This window comes from Xyrauchen texanus, chromosome 35 (genome assembly GCF_025860055.1).
Source record: "Xyrauchen texanus isolate HMW12.3.18 chromosome 35, RBS_HiC_50CHRs, whole genome shotgun sequence".
NCBI lineage: Eukaryota > Metazoa > Chordata > Actinopteri > Cypriniformes > Catostomidae > Xyrauchen > Xyrauchen texanus.
Window position 1 is genome coordinate 25,349,659 of NC_068310.1, and position 13,461 is coordinate 25,363,119.

Here is a 13,461-nt window from a genome sequence, read left to right on the forward strand (position 1 = left end):
ACTTGTACTCAATTTAATTATTTCTACAGTAGCAATACTTTTACTTAAGTATGCGTATTACTCCACAGTATGTGTAAATGGTGAGCTTTGAAGAGGACAAGGTGGATTTTCACTCCCCCACAAGTTTTCAAACACCTGTTTTAATTTAGAATATTTTGTGTATTGTAGTCTCTAAACTAAAATGTCATAATCCTCATATTTTAATAATAGCTCACTCAAAAAATATTATAGCCTTGTTTTAAGATTTAGCCTAAGCATTTAAAATGTATAACAAATTTCCATCAAATTTAATTGTGTAATGTTTAATTAAATTAATGAAACTATTTATAGTCCCCACCCCACCCCCACATAATTGTTTTACTGTTTAAATTTGTCCGAAAAGCCAATATTTTTTATATAATGTTCCCAGATTTTTCACACACTGGAATTAGTATGACAACCTTCCACATTCTCGCATCCCAAATGTCTCAAAAAAGAGAAACATTTAGAAATCACAACACGGCAGAATAAAAAGAATCGCAAGCAGTGTCTGCTCGTTGTAATACATTGTATAAACTTCATAACTGCATGACTGGAAACGCGCGCGAGGAGGCGTGTGCGCTACTGTCCTTGGAGCGCGCGCTCAGGAAGGGAGGGCAATCGTTGTCCGGTCACAAATACTCAATGGTTAAAAGCGCTCAGTGTCGAGACGGGAACAAACACATGTCGAAGCATAGTCAGAGCACTCAGACTCTCTAAAGGAATGAAATTATGTTTGAGCGCGACTGTAAGGCAAAAGATACAGAGAGACGCGCTTTGAAAGCTATTTCAGAAAACGCTGTTTTGTGCGGAGCTGTCCAAGGTGGGGTAGGATGATGGAATGAAGCACCTGTTGCTATGCATATGTCTACAAGAGATAACGAGGATGCATTTAATCCATCTCGAATTGGAATACTGTCACCAAAAGTTAGAAATGGATTGGCAACTATGATACCTTTTGATTTTGTAAGCTACTTAGGACCTAGGTGTTTTTTTATGTTACAAGTGGGCACTTTTTAACCGAAATGTATAACTGCGGTCAATCTCTTCACGGCTGGGTGACACTTATGAGCAAAATGCATGTTATGGAATGTGATGTTTAGATGGTAGCTAGGCTGTAAATAATCAGGTTAATCTGGAAACCATTACATGTTGGTCAATGATTTACGAGCCTAATCCTTAGGAGTGCCCATTTTAATTCGAGATCGTGATATGGACATGGAAAAAGTCAGGTGCGTTAATGAGATGCCACAAGGTGCTTGGAGAGACGCTCGCGCTGCAGGCTCTGCGGCTCGCTGATGCCTTGGCACACTTCACGCGCGTCAATGACGCTAGCTCCGTGGTTAAAGCTTTCACGGCTCGTCCTGCTGACTGCGTGTCTTTCCTCGTGGCTGGTGGTCCAGGGATGCGGGCCGGGCCCCGGCTATGGCAACCGCCCGAGGCAGCGCAAGCTGACTCCAATGTCGTACAAGCAATACGTACCTAGTGTCTCTGAGAATAATCTGGGTGCGAGCGGAAGAGCGGAGGGCAGGATCACGCGCATTTCTGAGCGCTTCAATGAGCTGGTGTGCAACTACAACACTGACATTGACTTCAAAGACGAGGAGCATACCAAAGCCGACCGGTTCATGACCAAGGTAAAGGAAATCCGTGTGTAGGCTAATGGTTAATAGAATCATCTGAACAGGAAGCTAGCCTATTAAATTGAGCCCCATGTACAATGTAGCCTATCCATTTCATGCTTATGCAGATACATCTGGTGGCCCTTTCAACTCTCTCAGCCATCCATGGCATACTTCATGCACAGTTAAACAGTACTTGAAAATAAAGGGGTTTTGTTATTCCTGTAATTCAGCTGTGTTTGATTGTTATAGTTTTTGTGTTGCCAATTAATGCAAATTACTATGATGGAAAAAGCAGTGATAGAAGATGAATCTGCAATTAAAAGGTCCTGCAAAATCAGTTTACCTTAAAGAAAGTCCTAATTTGTGCATCTGCAACAGGGGACCACTAAGATTTTGATGTAGTTTAGAAAACCATCATAATATACTGTAGAATCCTTGACATCGATTGTTTGAATGTTTAGCAATATTTCTATGGGCATTTTTTATTTACTTACCTCCTCAATGTAAATGTGCCAATAGGACTGTTTGGAGTGCCATGCTCCATTTAATATTTAACTAAGTTCTTTGTTGGTGAGCTATAAAATGATCACTACACCTCTACTTCCTTAGCCTGAGTACGCTACCCTGTATAAACACAAAGGTAGGTGAAGTATAACATTGTGAACAACAGAGAATACACAGATATTTATTATATTACTCTTTTACAATATGCATGTGGCCAAAAATGAAGCAGATTGGATGTGATTACAATTTTTAGTTGAATATTTGTTATGACCAGTATATAATAAAAAAATAATTAATGCCATGAATTGTTTGGCATAGGTTAATGCATCATGGTACCATAGGTCGTTTTGAGATATCACCGATAAGTTTAATATCACTGATCGTAAGTTTGTTGATATCATTGTAGATTAGCACCAAGTTAACTGAGAGTACCCTTCCGAGAGTGCTTAGAGTTGCTGTGTGTACGTATGCGTATGCCCTCTTGTTGCCCAACTCTGAAAGCTATCCTTTGTGTATCTTTTCAAGCATCTGTGGGGGTCGCCTGTGCAGAATTCCCACCTGTTGAAGTAATGGCACCATCGGAAAAGCCTCTATTGTAGTTTTGACAATGAAACGCCACTGTCAGATAGCATTGTGAGAAACATTTCCCTGGTTTGTTTTCTTCCCCTCTTGATTCCTCACTCTTGCTGTTACATTCCCAAGTACATGTCTAAACATTCCATCCACCTACCCTCTCGCTCAGACTGGTTCTTGTTTTCTTTTCTCTCTTCTTGGCTTTTTGGTCTTTCGCCTTTTCCCATACCCTCTCAATACCTCGCTCTGTGTTTCAAAACATGACAGAGGTCACATAGTATTATTTTCACTGAGAAAAGTACTACTTTTTTCACAGCTCCCCCATTATGTCTGGTGTAGATATGCACACATTTTTGTCCTTATGGAGAATCATAGAAGAACGCCTAAATGTTGTAATTCAAAGTCTGCTTGGGCTGACACTCGAGTCATTCAAAAGTTTGTGTGAAAGTGTTCCCATCATGTGAAGCTGAAAAATGAATTGACCTTGACTTTACTCTCTGACACAGCTGAAGTGTCCAAAGAATGTTGGAAATTAGATAAAGTAGCTTTGTTCTTATTGTTAGACATTGGGGGGTGGATGTGGCCTTTAGCAGAGCTTAATATTCTGCACAAAAATTTGCTGATGTCTACCAGTGACAATTTCAGCCAAAAATGTATAAGACACGCTTCCTGCATTTTTACACTTATTTGAATCAGTGGGACCATGAACCTATTTTGCAAAGTGGCGCCAGTGGCAGTATATACTGTTTATGCAACCTGACCTAATACAGTATATATTTGACTTGATTAGACTCACTATGCAATATTTTTCACAAGTGCCTAAAACTTTTGCACAGTGCTGCATATTAATATATATAGAGATTGATGGATGGATGGATGAATAGATAGAGATATATGCACATTCAGTACAGTGCAAAAGTTTTAGGCACTTGTCAAAATGTTGCATAGTGAGGATGTCTTTAAAAAATAATGCCATAAATAGTTTCCATTTATCAATTAATGTCATACAAAGTCCAGTAAACATAAAAAGTTTAATCAATATTTGGTGTGACCACCTTTGCCTTAAAAAAAAAAAACACAAAGGCACACATGGACACAGTTTTTCTTGGTTGTTGGCAGATAGGATGTTTTAATCTATTTAGGCTGTCTCTTCATGCAATCCCAGACTGACCCAATGATGTTGAAATCTGGGCTCTGTGGGGGGGCATGCCATATATTGAAGAGCTCATTGTTCTTCTGCTATTCAATTTTGTTTGCAAAGAGAATGATACATAAAAAGCAGAATATATAAAACAACCATTTTAAGACAAATGGTTTTGTAAAAAATCTAATGTGCATTTGCGCAGTATTATGTGTGTGTGTGTGTGTGTGTGTGTGTGTGTGTGTATATATATATATATATATATATATATATATAGGGTTGGGGAGTAACGGAATACATGTAATGGGATAACATATTTAAAATACAAAATATAAGTAACTGTATTCCACTACAGTTACAATTTAAATCATTGTAATTAGAATACAGTTACATTCAAAAAGTATTTTGATTACTGAAGAGATTACTTTGCATTTTATTGTCATTTGTTTCATTTAATATTTAGTCCTTTCAGATGGAAAACATTTATATATATAAATGATGCGATCCAAATTGCATTTGAACAGCAGTGAAACACTTTCTTATGATGTGATACATTCATATGAGCAGACAGAAAAGTACGTTTGAAGTATGTTTGGAGCAGAAGAAATAGAAATAAACCTTGTGTAAATTGTCAGCTTTATGCTAAGCTAAAATGCTATTTCTAGTCATTTTACATGCACATGTTACCAGGCACGATCATATTTTTTTATCAAGAAAATTCACATTGGATCATAATTAATTTTTTTCTAGTAAGAACTTTGTTATTAGGGCAAAATGTTATTCTTGATAATATTTTTTTTATTGTTTTCCTGTAAAAATATCTAAAAATCCTTAAACAAGATCAATCTTGTTTTAAAAACAACACTGCATAATATATTTAGGTTTTTCAGAGAATGTATTTTTAACATGTGTATTTTATCTTACTGCACAGGCAGAATTTTTATAGTCAAAACAAGTGAAAATATCTACAAGTGCTGAAGAAGTAATCTTCATTTAGAATACGTTACTGACCTTGAGTAAAATAATGGAATACACTACAAATTAAATTTTACAGCATGTAATCTGTAGTGGAATACATTTCAAAAGTAACCCTCCCAACCATAATGCAGTACATATGCAGTTTGACCTAATACAGCATATATGTGACTTGATCAAAGTTAGGCATGTGTATAAGGGATTTCTGACAGAGCTTTTTAGACAATTTTCTATTTTCAGCTACAATAATAGTGCATGTTCATTTTCAAAGCTATCAAAAGCCACTAGTTGGCACATGACACTCAGTTTGAATGGGCATGATGCTTCTGGTATGAATCATTGGTATGGTAAGAGGGCTGCAAACAGTTAAATAATAACGTGTGTCTTCCATTTGTTATGTCAAAATGACTGCCCTCTAGAATTTGACAATCCAAAACAGTTTATAGAGAACTTGGGAAAAACAAAACACTTCAGCCATTCTCTGTAGTTTATGTAATTTTTCTCACACTCGTTTCAGCGTTGCAAGGACTGCCTTAATAAATTGGCCATAGCAGTGATGAACCAGTGGCCTGGGGTCCGACTGCGAGTAACAGAGGCCTGGGATGAGGATGGGCATCACCCCCCTGGTTCTTTGCATTATGAGGGCCGTGCTGTCGACATCACCACCTCAGACCGGGACACCAAGAAATATGGCCTTCTTGCACAGTTGGCAGTGGAGGCTGGATTTGACTGGGTGCACTACGAATCCAAGTATCACGTGCACTGCTCTGTCAAAGCTGGTAAGCTCCAAAAGCGTAGCTATTAATGTGTCTTTACCAACCTTTTCAAACATTATAAGTCCTGAAATGTTTTTAAGTAACTCTTATAACACTTACAGGGTTAGTTTACACATAAGTAAAAATTCTGTCATCATTTACACACCCTCATGTTGTTCCAAACTATTTTTTGACTATTTTCTTTTCCTGTGGAACACAAAAGACAACATTTTGGGGATTTTTGTTCACTTTTATTGTATGGAAAAAGATGTAATGAGAGTGAATGGTGACTGAGGCCATCATTCCCTAACATTCTTCCTTTTGTGTTCTACGGAAGAAAGGAAGTCACACGTGCCAGAAACAAAATGAGGGCGAGTAAATCATTACATCATTTTACAGTTTTTTGGGGGTGAACTATTCCTGTAGAGTATTATTGGAATATGATTTCCAGTCAATTTACTGTAATAAATGGATCCATTTCTAATTTTTCCAGATAAATCTGTAGCAGTGGAGAAAGGGGGCTGCTTTTCAGGATCAGGACTTGTTACAGTGGCTGGGGGTGCGCAAAAGCCTATGTCATGTTTGCTGCCTGGAGAGAAGGTGCTTTCATTGTCTGGGTCAGGTGAAATTGTTCTCAGCCGTGTACTTCTCTTTCTACATCGAGATAGCGAGAGCAGATCCACTTTTCTCATTTTTGGCACAGAAAATGGACAACAAATGGCACTTACTCCCAACCATCTCATATTTGTGACTTCAAGTTTCAAGCTGCACCACGAGTATCATGCTGTATTTGCCAGAAGAGTTAGGATTGGGGACTATATACTTACTACTGGAGGGGATAGAGGAATTCGGCCATCCAAGGTAGTCTCTATTTTATTGGAGGAGAGGATGGGGGTTTATGCCCCTTTGACAGAACATGGGAATTTATTTGTGGATGGCGTGCTGGCTTCCAACTACGCTTTTGTTGAGGATCACAGACTCGCACACTGGGCATTTTGGCCATTGCGCCTCCTGTTTGGCTTTTCCCATTTAGAGATGGAAGAGAACTCACAAACAATGTTACTTAAAAGCAGTCCCAAGGTCTCTATCTGTTCCACAGTTCTGACCTTCTTCACAAATGTGATTCACAATAGTTCAGGCATGTCTTCCAGCACATGCAGCAAATTCCAAGATGCCACAGATGCAATGGAAAATGAACACAGTATTTTGCAACACTGTGATTGGGCAGATGGCCCAAAAAAGGTTTACTGGTATGCAAGGCTTTTGCACACATTAGGACAAATATTTCTTGACCCTCAGAAGTTTTACTGATGGGCAAAACAGAATATGTGGGCTTAATACCAACTACACCTGTCTGTGAGGGCTATAAAACCCTTTGTCTTTCAGAAATTATATTTTTTAAACTACTGACCAAAACATAAATGCAACAGGCACTAAAGTTTGTATAATTAAACACCAAATATAACACGAGTTACAATTATTTCACTCTTTAGAATGTTATTTTTGTTGTCACTAAGCATACATGTGAAATATTGTGTAACTTAAAAACTGTATTTTTTTTTCCAAAAATGAACAAGATCTCATTAATATAATCTCCGTATAGATCATTTTGAGATTCAAAATGCAAATTTGTATTCTGTTGTTTGTCAAGAAAATATTTTCAAAGAGTAATAAATATTTATTTTTATACCTTTGGATTCATAATATATACAGTATATTTCATGATAAACCGTTTGTTCATATAGTTGTGATTATGGCCTGATGCTCTTTGTTATAGCATCAAATACTACAATTGTTGTATCCTTATTTTTTACTGAAAATTATTGTATTTTGTTGCAAAATAAACCTGATCTGGTTTAATTTTGTTCACACAAAACCACATTAGAGTTGTACTGAGTACACAATAACGTATCAGTTAATGACAAAACACCTTAATATATTTGTCCTGCACTTGCAGTTTTTACAAAGAATAAAAGGTTTTCCAAGTTCTTAGATGTTCCAAGTAGAAATTAATTACCAACTTATTATTGATTTAACATTGTATTTAATCAAGTTTATCAAATGTGACGTCATGAAATTGTGTGGCCTGACCACTGATCTATATAGATCAGTGGGCCTGACCAATTATTTTTAATTTCAAGTGTCCTCCTGAATTGTTCAGCCTGTTGCAATATTGCCATTAACAAGTTGCCTTTTACAAATTGTAGAGCACACCCTTGTGGACGTTTTTTAAAACTGCACCACATAAATTACTAAACCCATTTGTTCTGCTAAAAAATGCACCCTGAAATAAAGCAATAAAAGCTGAAATAGCAATAGATTAGAATTATTTGTGCTAATACTTAAGGTTGTTTGTGTTAAAAATAAAAACAATTCTGCAAAAAGTATAAATAGGATCTTGGGCAAAGTCTCTTGTTTTTTTTTATTATTATATTTAGCAACCTTATGGTAAAATGCTTTATATATATATATATATATATACACACATTTATTCCACATCAATTTACACTCCATACCCCATTATAAAAAGCAAAAATAAATATTTACAACAAAAACTGAAATATGACATTGACATAAGTATTCAGACCCTTTGCTATGATGCTTGAAATTTAGCTCAGGTGCATCCCATTTCTCTGGATCATCTTTGAGATGTTTCTACACTTTGATTGGAGTCCACCTGTGTCAAATTCAATAGATTGGACATGATTTGGGAAGGAACGCATCTGTCTGGTCTCCCAGCTTAAAATGCATATCAGAGTAAAAACCAAGTCATGAGGTCAAAGGAACTGCCTGTAGAGCTCAGAGACAGGATTATGTCGAGGCACATAATTCATAAAATGGATGAAGTTTGGAACAACCAGGACTCTTCTTAGAGCCGGCCAAACTGAGCAATCAGGGGAAAAGAGACTTGGTAAGTGAGGTAACCAAAAGCCTGATGTCACTGTATGGAAATCATGTATGGAGATGGGAGAAACTTGCAGAAGGACAGCCATCGCTGCAACATTCCACCAAGCTGGTCTTTATGGCAGAGTGGCCAGACAGAACCCTCTCCTCCGTGCAAGACACATAAAAGCCTGCTTGGAATTAGCAAAAGAAAAAAAGCACCTAAAGGACTCTCAGACTGTGAGAAACAAGATTCTCTGACCTGATGAAATGAAGATTGAACTGTTTGGCCTCGATTCCAAGCTTAATGTCTGGAGGAAACCAGGCACCACTCATCAGCTGCGCATCATTCTGTGGGGGAGTTTTTCAGTGGCAGGGACTGGGTGGACAGGTCAGGGTTGAAGGAAAGCTGAATGCAGCAAAATACAGAAACATCCTTAATGAAACTGGTCTAGCGTGCTTAGGACCTCAGACTGGGCTGAAGGTTCACCTTCCTACAGGACAATGACCCTAAGGACACAGCCAAGACAATGCAACAGTGGCTTAGGAACAACTCTGTGAATGTCCTTGAGTGCCCGGTCTTGAACCCAATCGAACATATCTGGAGAGACCTGAAAATGGCTGTCCACCGACGCTCCCCATCCAACATGACAGAGCTTGAGAGAATCTGCAGAGAGAAATGGCAGAAAATGTCCAAATCTAGGTGTGCAAAGCTTGTCACATCATACCCAAAAGACTTGAGGCTGTAATTGCTGCCAAAGGTTGCAAAGTTATGACAAATCTGTTTTTTGCTTTGTTGTGGGGTATGGAGTGTAGATTGTTGTGAAGAAAAAAAATATTTATAGCATTTTAGCATAAGGCTGCAACATGACAAAATGTGAAATATATTAAGGGGTCTGAATACTATCTGAATGCACTGTATATATGGTGTAATATATATATATATATTATCAGTCGACAATGTAAACAATTAATTGTTTTAAAAATACAATCTTGTTGTAATGGCATGCTTTTTCCTATTTATTTTTCACAGCTGTTAAGGTATACAACAGGATTATTTGGGACATGGAGGGGACAGATGGACATAGACCCCCCACTGGAGTGGAGATGTTCTAAAATCCATTTGGATCAGGCCAATGGCAGGGACCGCTATGTAGGCCCACCCAACCATTACCTTTAGTGAACCAATCAGATTTCAAATATAAGCTTAGTAAGGCTCTCTCCAAACCTTTCCTGTTCAAACTAATCCTGGTAAAAGCTGAGGAGTTATTAATCTTGCCCATGACCATGATGTGATCAGGAAACACAGAGAAAAAGCAGTGTCCCATCAGGTTTTTTATAAAGAGTCAGTGTATAGAATAGGCCTGTGCTATGCAACTGAATGGTGCAATATCAGATTTTCAGTTTCCATCTTTAAAACAGGCATGATGACCTAATACAGCATGCTTGAGTAATAGTGATTACATGAATACAGAAGACTGCATATGGTAGATGTTGTTAGTGTTCCTAGAACCACAGCATGTTCACAAATGGCCATTGTTTATTATAATCTTCTCCACTGAATTAAATAATCTGTTATGATCTGTTAGGTGTTTTGAGTGCCATTTTGGCTGCTTGTGACCCAAAATATGCCATTAAGGTTTTTAAATGGCTTGTCAGCCTAAACAACAACAAATCTAAATCTTCTTGGTTTCTTCCACTAGATAAGAAACAAGTTATTATTCAGCAAGGCATACAGTATCTCCTATAGAGAAGAAAAAGACAATATTGATAATATTTGATAAAATATTCAATTATTATTATAATTTTACATTTGAGCTAATTCATGGTCATATTGGTTCCCATTTTCATTCTTTGACAAACACTTTTTAAAAATGAAGATTTATGGCAAAATATGTTGTATTATATCACGACTTAGTTGTACAGACTCATAATATGGACAACTTTATTTCAAAATGGGCAACTCATGCATTTAAACTGTGGGATCAATGAAGTCTGTCTAATTATCAATTTATACTTGTCAGTCTAAGGAATAGCCTAGTAGTTGACCTTTGATCAAGGAATATATTGTGGTTTCATCTGCTCTCATTTTTACACAGTGTATAATGAATAAATGTGTCTTTACAGATAGCCGTGTCTGTGAGCACTATAGCCAGGTAATAAACTTCCCTCTACAAATACCTACCTTTTAATAATTTATTTACAAACAATATATGAACAGAATACATGAAATAACATAAAATGTATTATATGTTTATTTATTCAGACAGACAGACAAAAAGGCAGGCAGACAGGTATGTAGACAGAGAGACAAACAGACAGACAGATAAATAGATACTGTATACAGACAGACAGGTAGATAGACAGTCAGGCAGACAGGTAAGTAGATAGATAGATAGATATTATTAATACAGCAAGGCAAGCTAAGTATATTCAAATGATATGGGGTAAAACAAAATACCTACAACAACAAAAAAAGTTGACTCACCCTGACTGCTCCAACACTGTGTGTGGGACTGCACTTACAGAATGAATACCGCACCAACGTGACCCAAAGGAAGTTTTGCACCCCTAATTTGTTTTTCCTGTCAAAAGCAGAGGTCGCAGTTGTACTCGAAATTGGTGTAAACCTGCTGGAGCCTGTACTTTGACAGAAAGCGGGTGCATCTTATCCTTCAAACTCTATAACAAGAAGTTAATTAAATCATGCTTGCCACATTTCTCCAGTTTAAAGACTTTGGTTTGAGTTCATCAAAGCTTCTCAGGCTGTATGACAGAAGCAAGCATGAAAGTCCAGTATGATGAACTCATTTGATTCATTGGCATCGGCCAGCCAAATCTTAATATCAGGTAGTTTTATAAACGTTTGCTCGCCCGACAGCACTTCCCCCATCAACAACAAACTAGTAAACCCTGCCTAGCCAAAGCTAGCTTAATGAAATGAAACGGACCCCAGCGAATATTATCCGGAGGACTGTTCCGATCATGTACGAAGACGTTAGCAGCGCATTTTAGGTGAGTGATACAAGTAAAATGTATTTTTAAAATAAAAATATAGACTTGCAGGATAATTACCTTAGCGATACTCGGGCCCCCTTCCACGTCCATTAAGCGAAGTGAGCGCGACTCTGTCGGCCGAAATGAATCTGCTGTTAGCCTGCTACGTACCGATGCGTTTACAAGATTTAAGATTAAAAACACTAGTACGGGCTAGTACGAGTGTTATAAATGCATGCGATGTTTTTGTTGTTGTTTTTTGCGCTGACAGGTGGCCTTCATTTATGATTGATCGTTGTGTTTGTAGTTTAGTGTGATGCACAAGTGTTTATGTCCTTGGTAAATGGGAAAGCCATATTTTTAGCAAGCCCGAGTCCACGTACCGTCCATCATTAAGACCTTAATAACACTGAAACCAGCAAAGCTAAACTGTAGATTTGAGAGTTAGTATGTTGTTTTTCGTTTCCTTGGTCGTATCGTGATATTAGGAGCACTTTGTTTATTAGCTGAGGCGTTAAAACTGTCTATTTGTTGCGACTGGAAAGAGCAACAGAATTCTGGAGTTTAAAAGTGTCTAATGGCTAGCAGGCTGGGTTAGCACACTAGATGTAAAACTAAGTAATTTATTTATTTATTTGGAAAAAGTGGAGCTGTTAATAAAAATGTAATAAAATAGGAGGATTGACTACCACATGTCGATTTACTGCCAAGATTGCGTATATTTAATATTTCGTAAATGCTACCTCTTGATGCTTCCAGCCTGTTAGCATTGCATTAAAACCAACCCGTTCGGTTACTTTTTAATAGTTGCCTCTTTATGCAGGTGAAAAACAGTTGAAAATGCTCTAATACAGAGACGAGTTAATATAGACATTTTGGCATCAACAGCATGTGTGAGTGTGCTTGTCAGTTAGCGTGTTGGGACTTAAACTGCTTGGGAAACATGTCAACTAATTAGTGTGAAAGGATTTAGCTTGGCACTTTATTCTAAGTTTTAGGTCAAACGTGGCCAAAGTAGTGTGCTAAATAATTTAGTCCGTGTTTTATTTTAATTTAGAAAGCAAAATAAAAATCAAACGCAATGGCAGCCATGTCCCATATATTGGAATTAGCTACGCACTTGTAAGATGAATTGGGGAAGGAGTGTCTAACAGGATTAGTTATTTAGCTATACACCGTTCTTTAAGTGATTATGATGTTAACTAAACAAAGACATTTAATTAAGGAAAGAATCGAAGGAGGAAACGTTTAACTTTTCCACTCTTGTTCTTGTATACAATTACACTGACACAGCAAGCATAGATTTTGTTTCCTGAATAGCCTGCTAGCATATGAGGTGGACAAGTCACAAGGGCTTATATTTGGTTTGAGCATTTTATGGTTTCCCCTTTAACAATGCCGGTCTTACCTCCTTATGTTTAATTGTTTTTAAAGGTGCACTCAGTATTTTTTCCTCATTGTAAAGTTTTAAGCTTAAAACGTTTTTTGATTTTGGAACAAATGTATAAAATCATGATTACTCACTTGCGTTGAAGACTAGTCATATCAGTAACCTTATTAAAGCTGTTTTATTCTACATGCGGAGGGTCCTCTTATGGGGGCTGCCATGTTAGAATCAAATGACCAGCTGAAAACTACTGGCTTAATCTTAGTAACTGCCCTGTTATTTGATATTTTCACTCTTGGATTCAATTAATCATGGCTTACTGTGAATAATGAATTTCTACAATAGCATATTTAACTGAAAAATGTTTGCGTTTGAATGATGCTGCATCCAGGCCCCTAGTGTGTCAGTGTAAGTCCAAGAAGATGTAAATAAAACATTACTGAGTGCACCTTTAAAATGTATATGTACCTTTACCTAAGTAATTGCCATATCTCTTGTAAACATTCACACACTCATAACTGGAGGTCGTCTGTCACACAATTGGGGTTTGAAAAACTGGCCTTATCAAAATTGTGATATCTGCAAATGTTTGTATATTAGTAG

The 13,461-nt window shown here is 37.3% G+C and overlaps 2 protein-coding genes across 2 annotated transcripts in view; both read left to right on the plus strand.

Moving 5' to 3' along the window:
* Positions 1 to 695: 695 nt before the first annotated feature.
* Positions 696 to 7,268, plus strand: LOC127628667 (desert hedgehog protein A-like). Its single transcript, XM_052105451.1, has 3 exons — positions 696 to 1,655; positions 5,354 to 5,615; positions 6,085 to 7,268. Exons 1-3 carry the CDS (start codon positions 1,317 to 1,319, stop codon positions 6,900 to 6,902), a joined length of 1,419 nt encoding a protein of 472 aa, XP_051961411.1. The 5' UTR covers positions 696 to 1,316; the 3' UTR covers positions 6,903 to 7,268.
* A 4,103-nt stretch (positions 7,269 to 11,371) lies between these two features.
* The window catches only part of LOC127628666 (histone-lysine N-methyltransferase 2D-like), a 48,497-nt gene continuing 46,407 nt past the window's right edge, over positions 11,372 to 13,461 (plus strand). Inside the window, 1 exon segment of the mRNA XM_052105450.1 lies at positions 11,372 to 11,489. The gene's annotated coding sequence lies outside the window, so the exon portion shown is untranslated.

Coding starts and splice junctions, on each gene's coding strand:
- LOC127628667 (XM_052105451.1), top strand. CDS start 1,317: ATGCCTTGGCACACTTCACGCGCGTCAATGACGCTAGCTCCGTGGTTA. Junction 1,656..5,353: donor CCGACCGGTTCATGACCAAG/GTAAAGGAAATC, acceptor CACTCGTTTCAG/CGTTGCAAGGACTGCCTTAA. Junction 5,616..6,084: donor GCACTGCTCTGTCAAAGCTG/GTAAGCTCCAAA, acceptor TAATTTTTCCAG/ATAAATCTGTAGCAGTGGAG.